The sequence below is a fragment of the Bombina bombina genome, chromosome 1 (genome assembly GCF_027579735.1).
Source record: "Bombina bombina isolate aBomBom1 chromosome 1, aBomBom1.pri, whole genome shotgun sequence".
Classification (NCBI taxonomy): domain Eukaryota; kingdom Metazoa; phylum Chordata; class Amphibia; order Anura; family Bombinatoridae; genus Bombina; species Bombina bombina.
In genome coordinates this window covers 284947532-284960971 of record NC_069499.1, presented here as the reverse complement: position 1 = coordinate 284960971, position 13440 = coordinate 284947532, and the positions used below count along the sequence as shown (strand labels likewise).

The window sequence follows — 13440 nt, the reverse complement described above, 5'->3', positions numbered from 1 at the left end:
AACAGCAGTTATGAAGCAGCGGTCACAAAGACCGCTGCTCCATAACCTGTCTGCCTGCTCTGAGCAGGCGGACAGACATTGCCAGAAATCAACCCGATTGAGTATGATCGGGTTGATTGACACCCCCCTGCTGGCAGCCCATTGGCCGCGAGTCTGCAGGGGGCGGCGTTGCACCAGCAGCTCTTGTGAGCTGCTGGTGCAATGCTGAATACAGCGAGCGTATTGCTCGCCATATTCAGCGAGGTCTGGCGGACCTGATCCGCACTGTCGGATCAGGTCCGCCAGACTTTCTTAAATAGGGGCCATAGAATCTACAATGGTTCTGCTCCCAAATATACACCCCGTTATCTGTATGCAAGTAGCAGCAGTGTGGCAAGTACAACAAATCTAATGTGTAATATTGTGTGATATAGGCATGATAATGAGGGAGATTGTATAATAGTGTAGCAATGATATATATACAGTATATATATATATATATAAATATTTATAGCAATGATATATAGTGGGCTTCTTGTGACTGTATTTTCACTGTGTGATAGACATATGGTACAAGTGTTCTCAGTGTATATGATTCTATGCTATTGGCAAGATGATAGAAGGGAGGTGAGGATAAGTGGGGATGCTGTTATGGGTCTTGTACAGAGGTGACCTTATGACTGCAGTAGGGAACTCATTGGTGTGATGGTGAAGATATGAAGAGGGGTTTGCATATTGCACACATGCTTGGTAGTGCTGAAGCACAATTAAATGTGCCCTTAGTGCCTGGTGGAAAATGGTAAAGTTATTTTCAAACTGGGAGAGAGACGAGAGTTAAATTGTTTTCAAGATGTAGTGCAAAAAGTGCAACTGATTCTATGCTGTGTCTTCTTACGTCTCACCTGTGTCTCCTTTTTCTCCTTTGGAGCCTGGATTCCCAGGGGTGCCAGGTTCCCCTTTATTTCCTGGCTCCCCATTCATTCCTGCATTACCTATTTATGTTAAAAAATAAATGTATTATATTTTAGAAATATGTCACCAATTGTTAAAGAAGTATATCAAAAACATCTGTGACATAATACCATTTACAAAAGTATAATCATATAGCAAACATAATGTAGATATAGCATGTTATGTTCATATATTATAGACACACACACACACACACACACAAACCAATATATATATATATACAGTATGTATATATATATATATATATATATATATATATATATATAAAATATACTATAACAGTTTACACAAATATAAAATAAATATATAAAAATACATTTATCAAATTTGCTTTTTTCTCTTTTTATCCTTTGTTGAAGGAGCATCAATGCACTACTGGGAGATAGATGAACACATCGGTTTAGCAAATGGCAAGAGGCATATATTTGCATTTACTAAATAGCAGGTAGCTCCCATGGGTACATTGTTGTTCTTTAACACCCGTTGGTATTACGAGTCTTGCAGGTACAGGTGTACCGCTCACTTTTTTGGCCAGACTCGGAAATACCGCAAGTCCACTTACGTAAATTGCGTATCCTATATTTTCAATGGGACTTGCATAGCGCCGGTATTACTAGTCTGACCCAGTGTTAATTTCGTCGACTAAAACTAGACTAAAATGACTATAAAACTAAAGAAATTCTGATGACTAAAATACGACTAAAACTAAAATGACATTTTAGTCAAAAGACTATGACTAAAATTAAATCAAAATGACATTTTAGTCAAAAGACATGACTAAAACTAAATCAAAATTTGCTGACAAAAACATTTTATGCAAGTTGTTATAATCAATCCATATGCAATTACTGCTCTTTTGTAAAATTTACGAAACTTAATTTTATTAAATTTTAAGATAAATAGACATGTTATATTCCCCAACAGTTAAATCTGTTAAATCTGTATTGCATGCTCAAACCTTAATACCATAAATAAAAACAGGTTAATAAACCTTTACTCCAGGAGTATATAATGAGTTTGGAAATTCTAGAGCAGTGCTAATATTGTTGCCAAAACTTTTTCGAATCTGTGAACAATCAATTGATTCTTCCTATTGAAATAAGCATAACCCATGAATATGAGTTTAAGTTATGCTGTGCCTGTGCTAGCTGCAGAAACTTTTTGTTGTGTTAAGTTACTTGATACTTGTTTTAATTATTAACAGAGAACTGTTAAAGTTTTTATATTGGGTAATATGTTCAATACAGCCAATACAGTTTACAGTTTTGTTTTTTTATATTTTAAAGTTGCACTTCTGTTTGTTTATGAAACTTGGTTTTATTTAATTTTAAGTTTAATAAAGATGTTACATATCACAACGGCTAAATCTGTGTCTTTATTGCATGTTTAAACCTTAATACCATAAATATTAATAGGTGTTATGTTTACTCCTGGAGTATGTAATCAGTTTGCAAATGATAGAGAAATGCTTAAATAATGCATTACACTTTAACTAAACCCCTTAGATTTTAGTTGACTAAAATCTACTGGAGATTTAGTCGACTAAAATCTACTGGAGATTCAGTCGACTAAAACTAGACTAAAACTAAAACAATTCAGATGACTAAAATACGACTAAAACTAAAATGTCATTTTAGTCAAAAGACTAAAACTAAGACAAAATTGAAATTTGCCGTCAAAATTAACACTGGTCTGACCAAAAGTGAGCGGAACACCCTCTCCTGTCAAGACTGGTACCGCATTTTAAAGTCAGTAGTTAAGAGTTTTACACTACAAAGCCGTAGCATAAAACTCTTAACTAAAGTGCTAAAAAGTACACTAACACCCATAAACTACCTATTAACCCCTAAACCCCCCCACATCACAAACACTAAAATAACATTTTTAACCCCTAATCTGCCGAACCGGACTTCGCCGCCACTATAATAAATATACTAACCCTTAAACCGCCGCACTCCCACCTCACAAACACTAGTTAAATATTATTAACCCCTAATCTGCCGTCCCTAACATCGCAGACACCTAAATTTATTAACCCCTTATCTTCCGCCCCCAACGTCGCCGCAACTATATTAAAGTTATTAACCCCTAAATCTAAGTCTAACCCTAACCCTAACACCCCCTAACTTAAATATAATTTAAATAAATCTAAATAAAATAACTATCATTAACTACATTATTCCTATTTAAATCTAAATACTTACCTATAAAATAAACCCTAAGGTAGATAAAATATAACTAATAGTTACATTGTAGCTAGCTTAGGGTTTATTTTTATTTTACAGGCAAGTTTGTATTTATTTTAACTAGGTAGAATAGTTATTAAATAGTTATTAACTATTTAATAACTACCTAGTTAAAATAAATACAAAAGTACCTGTAAAATAAAACCTAACCTAAGTTACACTAACACCTAACACTACTCTATCATTAAATAAATTAACTAAATTAAATACAATTAAATGCAATTAAATTAAATTATCTAAAGTACAAAAAACAATCACTAAATTACAGAAAATAATAAACAAATTACAAGAATTTTAAACTAATTACACCTAATCTAATCCCCCTAAAAAAACAAAAAAGCCCCCCCAAAATAAAAAAAGCCCTACCCTACACTAAATTACAAATAGCCCTTAAAAGGGCCTTTTGCGGGGCATTGCCCCAAAGTAATCAGCTCTTTTACCTGTAAAAAAAAAGTACAAATCACCCCCCCAACATTAAAACCCACCACCCACAAAAAGAAAAACCTAACATTAACCGCTTGAAGATCACCTTACTGGGAGACGTCTTCACCCAACCGGGCAGAAGTCCTCAACGAAGCCGGGAGAAGTCTTCATCTAAGCCGGGTGAAGTGGTCCTCCAGACTGGCAGAAGTCTTCATCCAGACGGCATCTTCTATAGTCATCCATCCGGCATGGAGCGGGTCCATCTTCAAGACATCCAATGCGGAGCATCCTCTTCATCCGACGGCTCTTCTCGAATGAAGGTTCCTTTAAATTATGTCATCCAAGATGGCGTCCCTTTAATTCCGATTGGCTGATAGAATTCTATCAGCCAATCGGAATTGAGGTAGAAAAAATTCAATCCAATACAGATCCAATCAGCCAATGGGATTGAGCTCACATTCTATTGGCTGTTGGCATCAGCCAATAGAATTTTTTCTATCTTAATTCCGATTGGCTGATAGAATTCTATCAGCCAATCAGAATTGAAGGGACGCCATCTTGGATGACGTCATTTAAAGGAACCTTCATTCGAGAAGAGCCGTTGGATGAAGAGGATGCTCTGCGTCGGATGTCTTGAAGATGGACCTGCTCCACGCCGGATGGATGAAGATAGAAGATGCCGTCTGGATGAAGACCTGCCCGTCTGGAGGACCACTTCGCCCAGCTTGGATGAAGACTTCTCCCGGCTTCGTTGAGGACTTAGGCTCGGCTGGGTGAAGACGTCTCCCGGTAAGGTGATCTTCAAGGGGTTAGTGTTAGGTTTTTTTAAGGGGGGATTGGGTGGGTTTTAGAGTACGGTTGGTTGTGTGGGTGGTGGGTTTTAATGTTAGGGGGGGGGATTTGTACTTTTTTTACAGGTAAAAGAGCTGATTACTTTGGGGCAATGCCCCGCAAAAGGCCCTTTTAAGGGCTATTTGTAATTTAGTGTAGGGTAGGGCTTTTTTTATTTGGGGGGGAATTTTTAATTTTTTTAGGGGGATTAGATTAGGTGTAATTAGTTTAAAATTCTTGTAATTTGTTTATTATTTTCTGTAATTTAGTGTTTGTTTGTTTTTGTACTTTAGATAATTTAATTTAATTGAATTTAATTGTATTTCATTTATTTAATTATAGAGTAGTGTTAGGTCTTAGTGTAACTTAGGATAGGATTTATTTTACAGGTACTTTTGTATTTATTTTAACTTGGTAGTTATTAAATAGTTAATAACTATTTAATAACTATTGTACCTAGTTTAAATAAATACATACTTGCCTGTAAAATTAAAATAAACCCTAAGCTAGCTACAATGTAACTATTAGTTAAGTATTTAGTTTTAAATAGGAATAATTTATTAAATGATAGGAATATTTATTTAGATTTATTTAAATTTTATTTAAGTTAGGGGGTGTTAGGGTAAGACTTAGGTTTAGGGGTTAATAACTTTAATATAGTGGCGGCGACGTTGGGGGGCAGCAGATTAGGGGTTAATACATATAATGTAGGTTGCGGCAGTGTCCGGAGCGGCAGATTAGGGGTTAATAATATAATGCAGGTGTCGGCGATGTCGGGGATGGCAGATTAGGGGTTAATAAGTGTAAGATTAGGGGTATTTAGACTCGGGGTTAGGGTGTTAGGTGTAGACATAAATGTATTTTCCCCATAGGAATCAATGGGGCTGCGTTAGGAGCTAAACGCTGCTTTTTTGCAGGTGTTAGGATTTTTTTCAGCCGGCTCTCCCCATTGATTCCTAACGGGAAATCGTGCATGAGCACGTTTAGCCAGCTCACCGCTAATGTAAGCAGCGCTGGTATTGAGGTGAGATGTGGAAAATTTTGCTCTACGCTCATTTTTTTGTGGTTAACCCCGGGTTTGTAAAAACCCGTAATACCAGCGCTGTATGTAAGTAAGCGGTGAGCACAAACTGCTCGTTAGCACCGCATAGCCTCTAACGCAAAACTCGCAATCTAGCCGTCAATGAATAAAGATTGTTTTTAGAAGGATAGATCTGCACAAGGACCTAAGTGTGAGCAAGGAGGGGGAAGCAGTAAAAATGAAAGTGAAATCTAAAATGTTATAGTTTTAGTTAAATAAAACTATTTAAATTGATATTATCAAGGTAACTATTAACTATTATTTTTCTTTTGTTTAATACAAATATTTAAATTATTATTAAGGTAATTATTATGTTTCTCCTTCCAATAAATTACAGCTGAAAAGGTGATCAAATTTGAATGATAAAACTATTAAACTGGAGATAGTTCTTCTCCTTATAATTTTATAATTATCTTTGTAATTATAAAGGTATATAACCAAATCAGTAATTTTCGGATTTAACTGTAAAAATAATTTTGAAAAGTTATTCCCTTTATGTAGAAAATCATGAGTTAAATCAAATCTGTAAAAAGCAGTTCCAATGAACCCTTAGAGATTTGGGTAGAACAATAATAATATAGGGGCAGCACCCCTTGCCACTCACTACAATTAACACTAGTTTTTGGAAGGAAATCTTCACACTGAACTAATCCTAAACATGTATATTCAAGCTGTACCTGACTGATATGAAATGATAAGCTCAAAAGACTGGGTTTTTGACCAACTGACAACTTTTTTTCTGACTTATTATGGGGTTAATTTATAGTTACAAATATGAAAGGTATAAAAGCAAATATAGTGTATGAGAGATAAATGGATGTGATAGATGCCTGGTGGGTGTTATGGTAAGGGGTGTGACTAGGGATGGGCGAATGTGTAAATTTTCGAATTTCGAATGTAGAACGAATGTTATTACCAAAATTCGAATTCTAAATCCGAATGTTGATAAGAACGAATATTCTTAAAAATTCGAAAATCGAATGTTATTTACAGTTTTCGAATGTCACTTTCGAATTCGAATTTTTATAATTATATCGAATGTCCACATTCGAAATTTCGAATTTAACATTCTATTTAACAAATACTATTCAGAAGTTCAATAGTTCGTGTGGTAGGGCGGGAATCTAGTAAATTGATACATAAATAGATACAAATATATAATTTCGAATGTTTCCATATAGAATATTGCATAATTCGAATATTACATTTAAAGAAAGCATTAGAAATACTATTACAAACATATAAATTCAAATTTTTCGAATTCGAATATAAATTCGAATTTTTCGAATTCGAATATTGCATAATTCGAATATTACATTTAAAGAAAAAGCATTAGAAATACTATTACAATCTAAATTCGAATTTTTCGAATTCGAATATTGCATAATTCGAATATTACATTTAAAGAAAAAGCATTAGAAATACTATTACAATCTAAATTCGAATTTTTCGAATTCAAATACACGTATTGCATAATTCGAATATTGCATTTAAAGAAAAAGCATTAGAAATACTATTACAATCTAAATTCGAATTTTTCGAATTCGAACATTGCATAATTCGAATATTACATTTAAAGAAAAAGCATTAGAAATACTTTTACAATCTAAATTCGAATTTTTCGAATTCGAATACACGTATTGCATAATTCGAATATTACATTTAAAGAAAAAGCATTAGAAATACTATTACAATCTAAATTCGAATTTTTCGAAAAGAATATTTTCGAATGTAATCGTAAAATTCGAAACCGAACATTCGAAAATCGAATGTTAGAATGTTATGTAAACATTCGAAATTCGATTCGAACGAACGAATGTGTTAAAATTCGTGCCGTTTTTCGAATGTTGCGAAACATTCGCCCATCCCTAGGTGTGACTATACAAGGGGTTGTAATGCAGTAGTGCTATAGAAACAGGGTGACAATATGAAGAAGATAATTGGTGTTATATAAGTAAGGTAAGATATTAGAGAAACAGAGGTGTGATGGATGACAGTGATACAAAAGGATTAGTCTGATGAAGGATTGAGTAAACAGTGATGAAGGAATAAAAGAAGCTGTATTGTTGTGTGCTGTATAATGAAATGGGGGTAAAGATGCAGTGGATGTGTCATGGGGATGAGATTCTAATATTTATATAGCAAACAAATCCATATGCATATCTTTGTTTTCCTTTTAGCTGTATATTTTATGTAGGGTCTCTTCAAAACTCACCTCTATCCCCCTTCTCTCCCTTGGAACCTGGATTTCCTGGAGAGCCATGTTGTCCTTTCATTCCTGGCACACCATTAGTTCCTGGATTCCCTGTTTTGTTTGGATAATAAAACATAGGGCAAGATTACATATGCAGTGTTGCCCGTAAAAACTGGCAACGCCAGTTTTTATGCAGTTTTGGAATCACATATACAGCACCACATATAAAAATGGCACGTATATTTCACCCGTTGCATGCAATTTTTACTCCCAGAAGCTAACATAGAACCGCGTCGCAAATCGGTATCACATATACAGCGTAAGGACTTACCCGGTGAAAATTGAGAAATTTTACTCCATTTTCACCTCGCCATACATAGGCAGGCATAGCAAGACTTGCACTGAGTATGTGAGCACCATAACGCCCTGAAAATAGTAACTAACACCTAACGCATGTGCAATATCTACCTGTCAACCGTCATCCCCCCACCACAATAACTAATAAACTATATTAACCCCTAATTCGCCAATCCCCGCATCGCAAAACATCTAGTTGACCTATTAACCCCTAAACCGCCATCACCCCACAACACAATATACCTTAATAAACTATTAACCACTAATACGCCATTCACCCATATATCGCAAAGTACTTATTAAAACTATTAACCCCTAAACCACCACCCCCCACCACCGCAATAAACTTAATTAACCTATTAACCCCTAATCCGTCATTAACCCGCCAAACCCACACAACGCAAATAACTAATTAAATTACTAAACCCCCTAACCTAACACCTCCTAAATTAACCCCAAATACCTAAGTTAAAAAATGCTAAGTTACAAACAATTAACCCCTTAATGACCACAATGTACCCTGTATGTCACTAGTTGTTAAGGGTCTTTTCTGGACATAATAGCACAAGTCTAGCAAGAACACGCTATTAATGCACTCCCTCCAGCAGGCTTTGTGGAATAGAGCAGTCTCAACGCTGGTGGCAAGACCGTGCTATAAAACAATCAAGTCCCAAAAATATTCCAGCGACATACAGGGTACGTCGCTGGTCCTTAAGGGGTTAAAATAAAAAAGCCAACATTACTTAATATTTTTTTTTATATATATAATTTGGTTTATTAGGTTTTTTAGGGGTTAATAGTTTTATTAGGATTATTGCGTTGTGTGGGTTTGGTGGATTAGGGGTTAATTGATCTATAAGGTTTGTTGCGATGTGGATTAATGGTGGATTAGGGGTTAATAGTTTTAATAGGTACTTTGCTATGTGGGTTAATGGCAGATTAGGGGTTAATAGTTTTAATAGGGATTTTGCGATATGGGTGAATGGCGGATTAGGGGTTAATACATTTATTAGGTAGTTTGCGATGTTTGGGTTGGCGGATTTAGGGTTTAATACTTTTATTCGATAGATCGCAATGTGGGTGAATGGCGGATTAGGAGTTAATACTTTTATTATTAGTTCCGATGTGAGTTTAATGGCAGATATAACGGTTTTTATGTTATTTTTGGGAGGCAGGTTAGACTTTTACGGGAGATTTGACGTTTTTTTATTTTCTTAGGCACCGTTTCTAAAGTGCCATAAATCACTGGCGAATCAAGAAATTTGTATTTACGCTCATTTCTGGACATTGCTAGTTTATTTGACTTACGGCACTTTATGAACTGCCGGTGGTGTATATGTGATTACCCGATGTGCAAGATGAAATTACGGGCGGCGCGGGTTTCAGCAGTTACACTGAAGCCTGCGCGGCATATGTAATCTCGCCCCTGGTGTTTTATTGTAAGAAGATAATTGCTTTAAGAGTTTTAGATCATTAAACAACTATACATATTTGTGAGACATAAACAAATATACATATTTGTGAGACACGGGTCAAGATCAAAATCACTGTGCTAAGATAACAATGTTAAAAAAAAATCTAGTTTTTTGAATAATATGGCATTTTTATCAGATAAAATCAAATAGTTAAAATGTAACCATGTTCCTTTATAAACTTGTACCTTGAAAGAAACGTCTATCTTTTAAAAGCACGAAAAGGTGGCTCAGTAGTTTGGCCAAGACAACTCCAACTCTAACCATGCTCTAAGGTACCCACATACTTAAAGGGATATTAAACCCAATTTTTTTCTTTCATGATTTAGATAGAGCATGAAATTTTAAACAACTTTCTAATTAACTTCAGTTATCAAATTTTATTTGTTCCCTTGGTATCTTTATTTGAAAAAGCAATTATTTTATGCTTAGGAGCCGGCCCATTTTTGGTTCAGAACCCTGGGTACCGCTTGTTGATTGGTGGCTAGATTGACTACACCAATCAGCAAGTTCTACCCAGGTGCTGAGCCAAATTTGGGCCGGCTCCTAAGATAAAATACCTGCTTTTCAAATAAAGATACAAAGAGAACAAAGAAAAATTGATAACAGAAGTAAATTAGAAAGTTGTTTAAAATTGCATGCTCTATCTGAATCATGAAAAAAAAAGTTTTGGTTTAATATTCCTTTAACCATTACTTACATCTTCTTTTTTCAAAATACAGATTTTTTTAATATAAAGCTATTTGTTATATGTTTTAAGTATTTGGGATTATTTAGGGGAGGTTATTGAGTACATACTTGAGGTGAGAGTAAATGAAAATTGGTGACTACCTAAAGGGGAAGTGCAAGATTATTATTAATGGATTTTCGTTCTTCAACATTCGACTGTCCAAAACGAATGTCCACAGAACTATTTGTTCTACCAACTAATTGCACTTTCAGCATATTCGCCCATCCTTACTCCTTTTATACATCCATAGCCTTCAGTTCAGTGAATAATACACTTACCTGGGGTTCCTGGTTGTCCTTTGGTTCCATTTAACCCAGGAGGCCCTAAGATTAGAATACCAAAAGAATCACATGATTGCTAGATAGCATGGATTTCTCATATATACAGACACTTAGTTCAGTATTTTACCCAACTTTACCTAGATGTTAACTTCTTGATCTTCAATGTATTTTATTGGTAAAAATTCCAGAGATCACATTTTCAGACAAACACATAAAGTTTGGGGAGTAACCAAATAAAAGGAAGGACATTTGGAGCTTAAACTCTGCATCTTCCTCTGTTAGACATGACAAAAAGTAAATCTCCATATTTTTTTTCAATCTATACCATTTAAGGGTGGGAAAGTAATGTTTAGGTTTCAATTAGATTGTTTATTAATCAAGAGTTAAACCTATGAGTTTTTCCAGTTTTTTGTGTGTTTCTCTAAGAACTTAAACCTAATGTAATCTATACCAGGCTAATGTGATCAATCACTATTAGGTTTAATTGAGGTTCTAAAGCAGAGTTAGATGTGATTAGAGATTATTGTAGCCAGGTTAGGTAGTCTTTATTACGATAAAGCGACACGTTGTATTAGTTTATTATTGTCCACATTAATGTTTACTCTAGCTTGTAGCTTGATAGGCCAAGTCATAGAGAGAAAGGGATTAGCGACTAGTGGTTCACCAGGCTAGTTTAGCCAATCATTATTAGGTTTGACAATGGTTTTGAAGTTGGGTTAGATGTGAATCTAGGTTATTGCAGTCAGGTCAGGCAGAGAGTGGTCTTTATTATGTGAACAATTTATTTATTTATTATTGTACACATTAACATGTATCCTAGTTTGTAGCTGGTTGTAAGGGATTGAAAACTTGTCATGATTCCATGTACAAATAATTCATGAAAACAGTTAATGTATTAACAGTTTATATTAAAACTTCCATTTTAAGACAATGGGGAGGATTTATGAAAGTGCGAGCGGACATGATACAATGTAGCGTATCATGTGCGCTGCACATCGATAAATGCCAGCAGCATATGCTGTCGGCATTTATCATTGCACAAGCAGTTCTTGTGAATTGCTTGTGCAATGCCGCCCCCTGCAGATTCGCTAGCAAGGGGTGTCAATTAGCCCGATCGTATAGGATCGGGCGGATTGATGTCCGCAGCCTCAGAGCAGGTGGACAAGTTTGCTTCATAACTGCTGTTTCCGACGAGCCTGAATAGTACAGTATGCATATATATATATATATATATATATATCATATATACAGTATATATATCACATATAAACACATATATATCATATATACCTTTAACAGAAATAGAGAAATGCCTTTAAGAAATATTACACTTGCATTTCACTCAGCTGTCCTGTTCTCAAGCAGTGTTATCACATTCCAAGAGATAGTGCTATGCCCTGCTGTGAGAATATGTGGCCAATTTATCAAGCTCCATATGGAGCTGTATGCAGCTGTTTCTGCGCGAGCCATCAGGCTTGCTGAAAACATGAGTTAAGAAGCAGCGGTCTTAAGACTGCTGCTCCTTAACTAGTCTGCTACCTCTGAGGTGGCGGACAGCAATGATTGACACCCCCTGCTAGCGGCTGATTGGCTGCAAATCTGCAGGGGGTGGCATTGCACAAGCATCTCTTGTGAAATGCTTGTGCAGTGATAAATGTCGACAATGTATGCGGCGGACATGATTGCTACAGCGGATCATGTCCGTCCGCACATTGATAATTCGGCCTCTATGTGTTTTGTTTTGAGAACACTCTTAGTTAATTCAAATGCCTGTTATATGAAATATATGATTGACATAACTTTAGAGACGCCTGCTAAACTGTACTTTAATTATTAGAATTGCTGAGAAGGGGCAGGGGAGTTGTGGGCAACATCTTAGAGAGAAGTCTCAGACATTAGCACCTGTGAAATTTGCTGCGTTTGTCTCACTGAATGATGAAGCTGATTGTAGCAGCACTCCTCGGCCTGCCTACCTTTGTAAGCTGACATTAATGCCTTATTTGAAACCCGAAGATAAGTAATATGTTGATAGTATAATCACTGTCTTGCTTTATAAGATGACTTCTGATTTATGTTATTGCACTGTTTTAATTATACTGCATTTGTGTGTCTGTTTTCCTTCCTTTTTCCAGTACTATTATGAGACCTCATTTGCACTTTCCTCAGCATAACACTGATGTACAAGGAGTTTATGATAGGTTAAGTAAGACATAGTGAGAAAAGACATAGAGGCCTATTTATCAAGCCATCAACCATAAATACACCGGAATTCTGCAGCGTAATTGTGGCAAGCCTGATTCGCCCTACTTATCAAAGCCTACAGACCGGCAAAAGTTGAAATTTGTGACGTAACATACGATCCGCCGGTCTTAATCTGACACAGATCGATGCTTACGTCATTACAGATGTTCCGAACACAAATTTGGCACTATCTGACAACTTTTGCAAGTTATCAAACTTCTAACAGGTACGCTTGCCACTATTCCGGCCCAGCGTACCTGGTTTTCAATCCGCCGCCCTGGAGGCCGCGGATGCCATAGGAATCAATGGGAGTCTGAAAGCAGCGAAAGCTTATGTTCGATGCTGCCAGATATCCCATTGATTTCTATGGTAGAATAAAAGTTACGTTTACACCTAACACCTAAACATAAGCCCCGAGTCTAAACACCCCTAATCTGCCACCCCCGACATCGCCGCAACTTAAATAAAGTTATTAACCCCTATTCCGCCTCTCCCGGACCCTGCCGCAACTAAATAAATGTATTAACCCCTATCCTTCCGCTTCCGGACCCCGCTGTAACTAAATAAATGTATTAACCCCTATCCCCCCGCTCCCGGACCCCTCCGCAACTAAATAAATGTATTAACCCCTAA

General features: G+C 36.0%; 1 protein-coding gene across 2 annotated transcripts in view; it reads right to left on the bottom strand.

Moving 5' to 3' along the window:
• Positions 1–13440, bottom strand: part of LOC128645202 (macrophage receptor MARCO) — a 118375-nt gene that overhangs the window by 45793 nt on the left and 59142 nt on the right. For both annotated transcript variants that reach the window (XM_053698019.1, XM_053698017.1), the window contains 3 exons: positions 10564–10608; positions 7748–7837; positions 882–971 (listed from right to left, as the gene is read on the bottom strand). In XM_053698019.1, coding sequence (XP_053553994.1) covers positions 882–971; positions 7748–7837; positions 10564–10608 — 225 coding nt within the window. The remainder of the gene's footprint in view (positions 1–881; positions 972–7747; positions 7838–10563; positions 10609–13440) is intronic.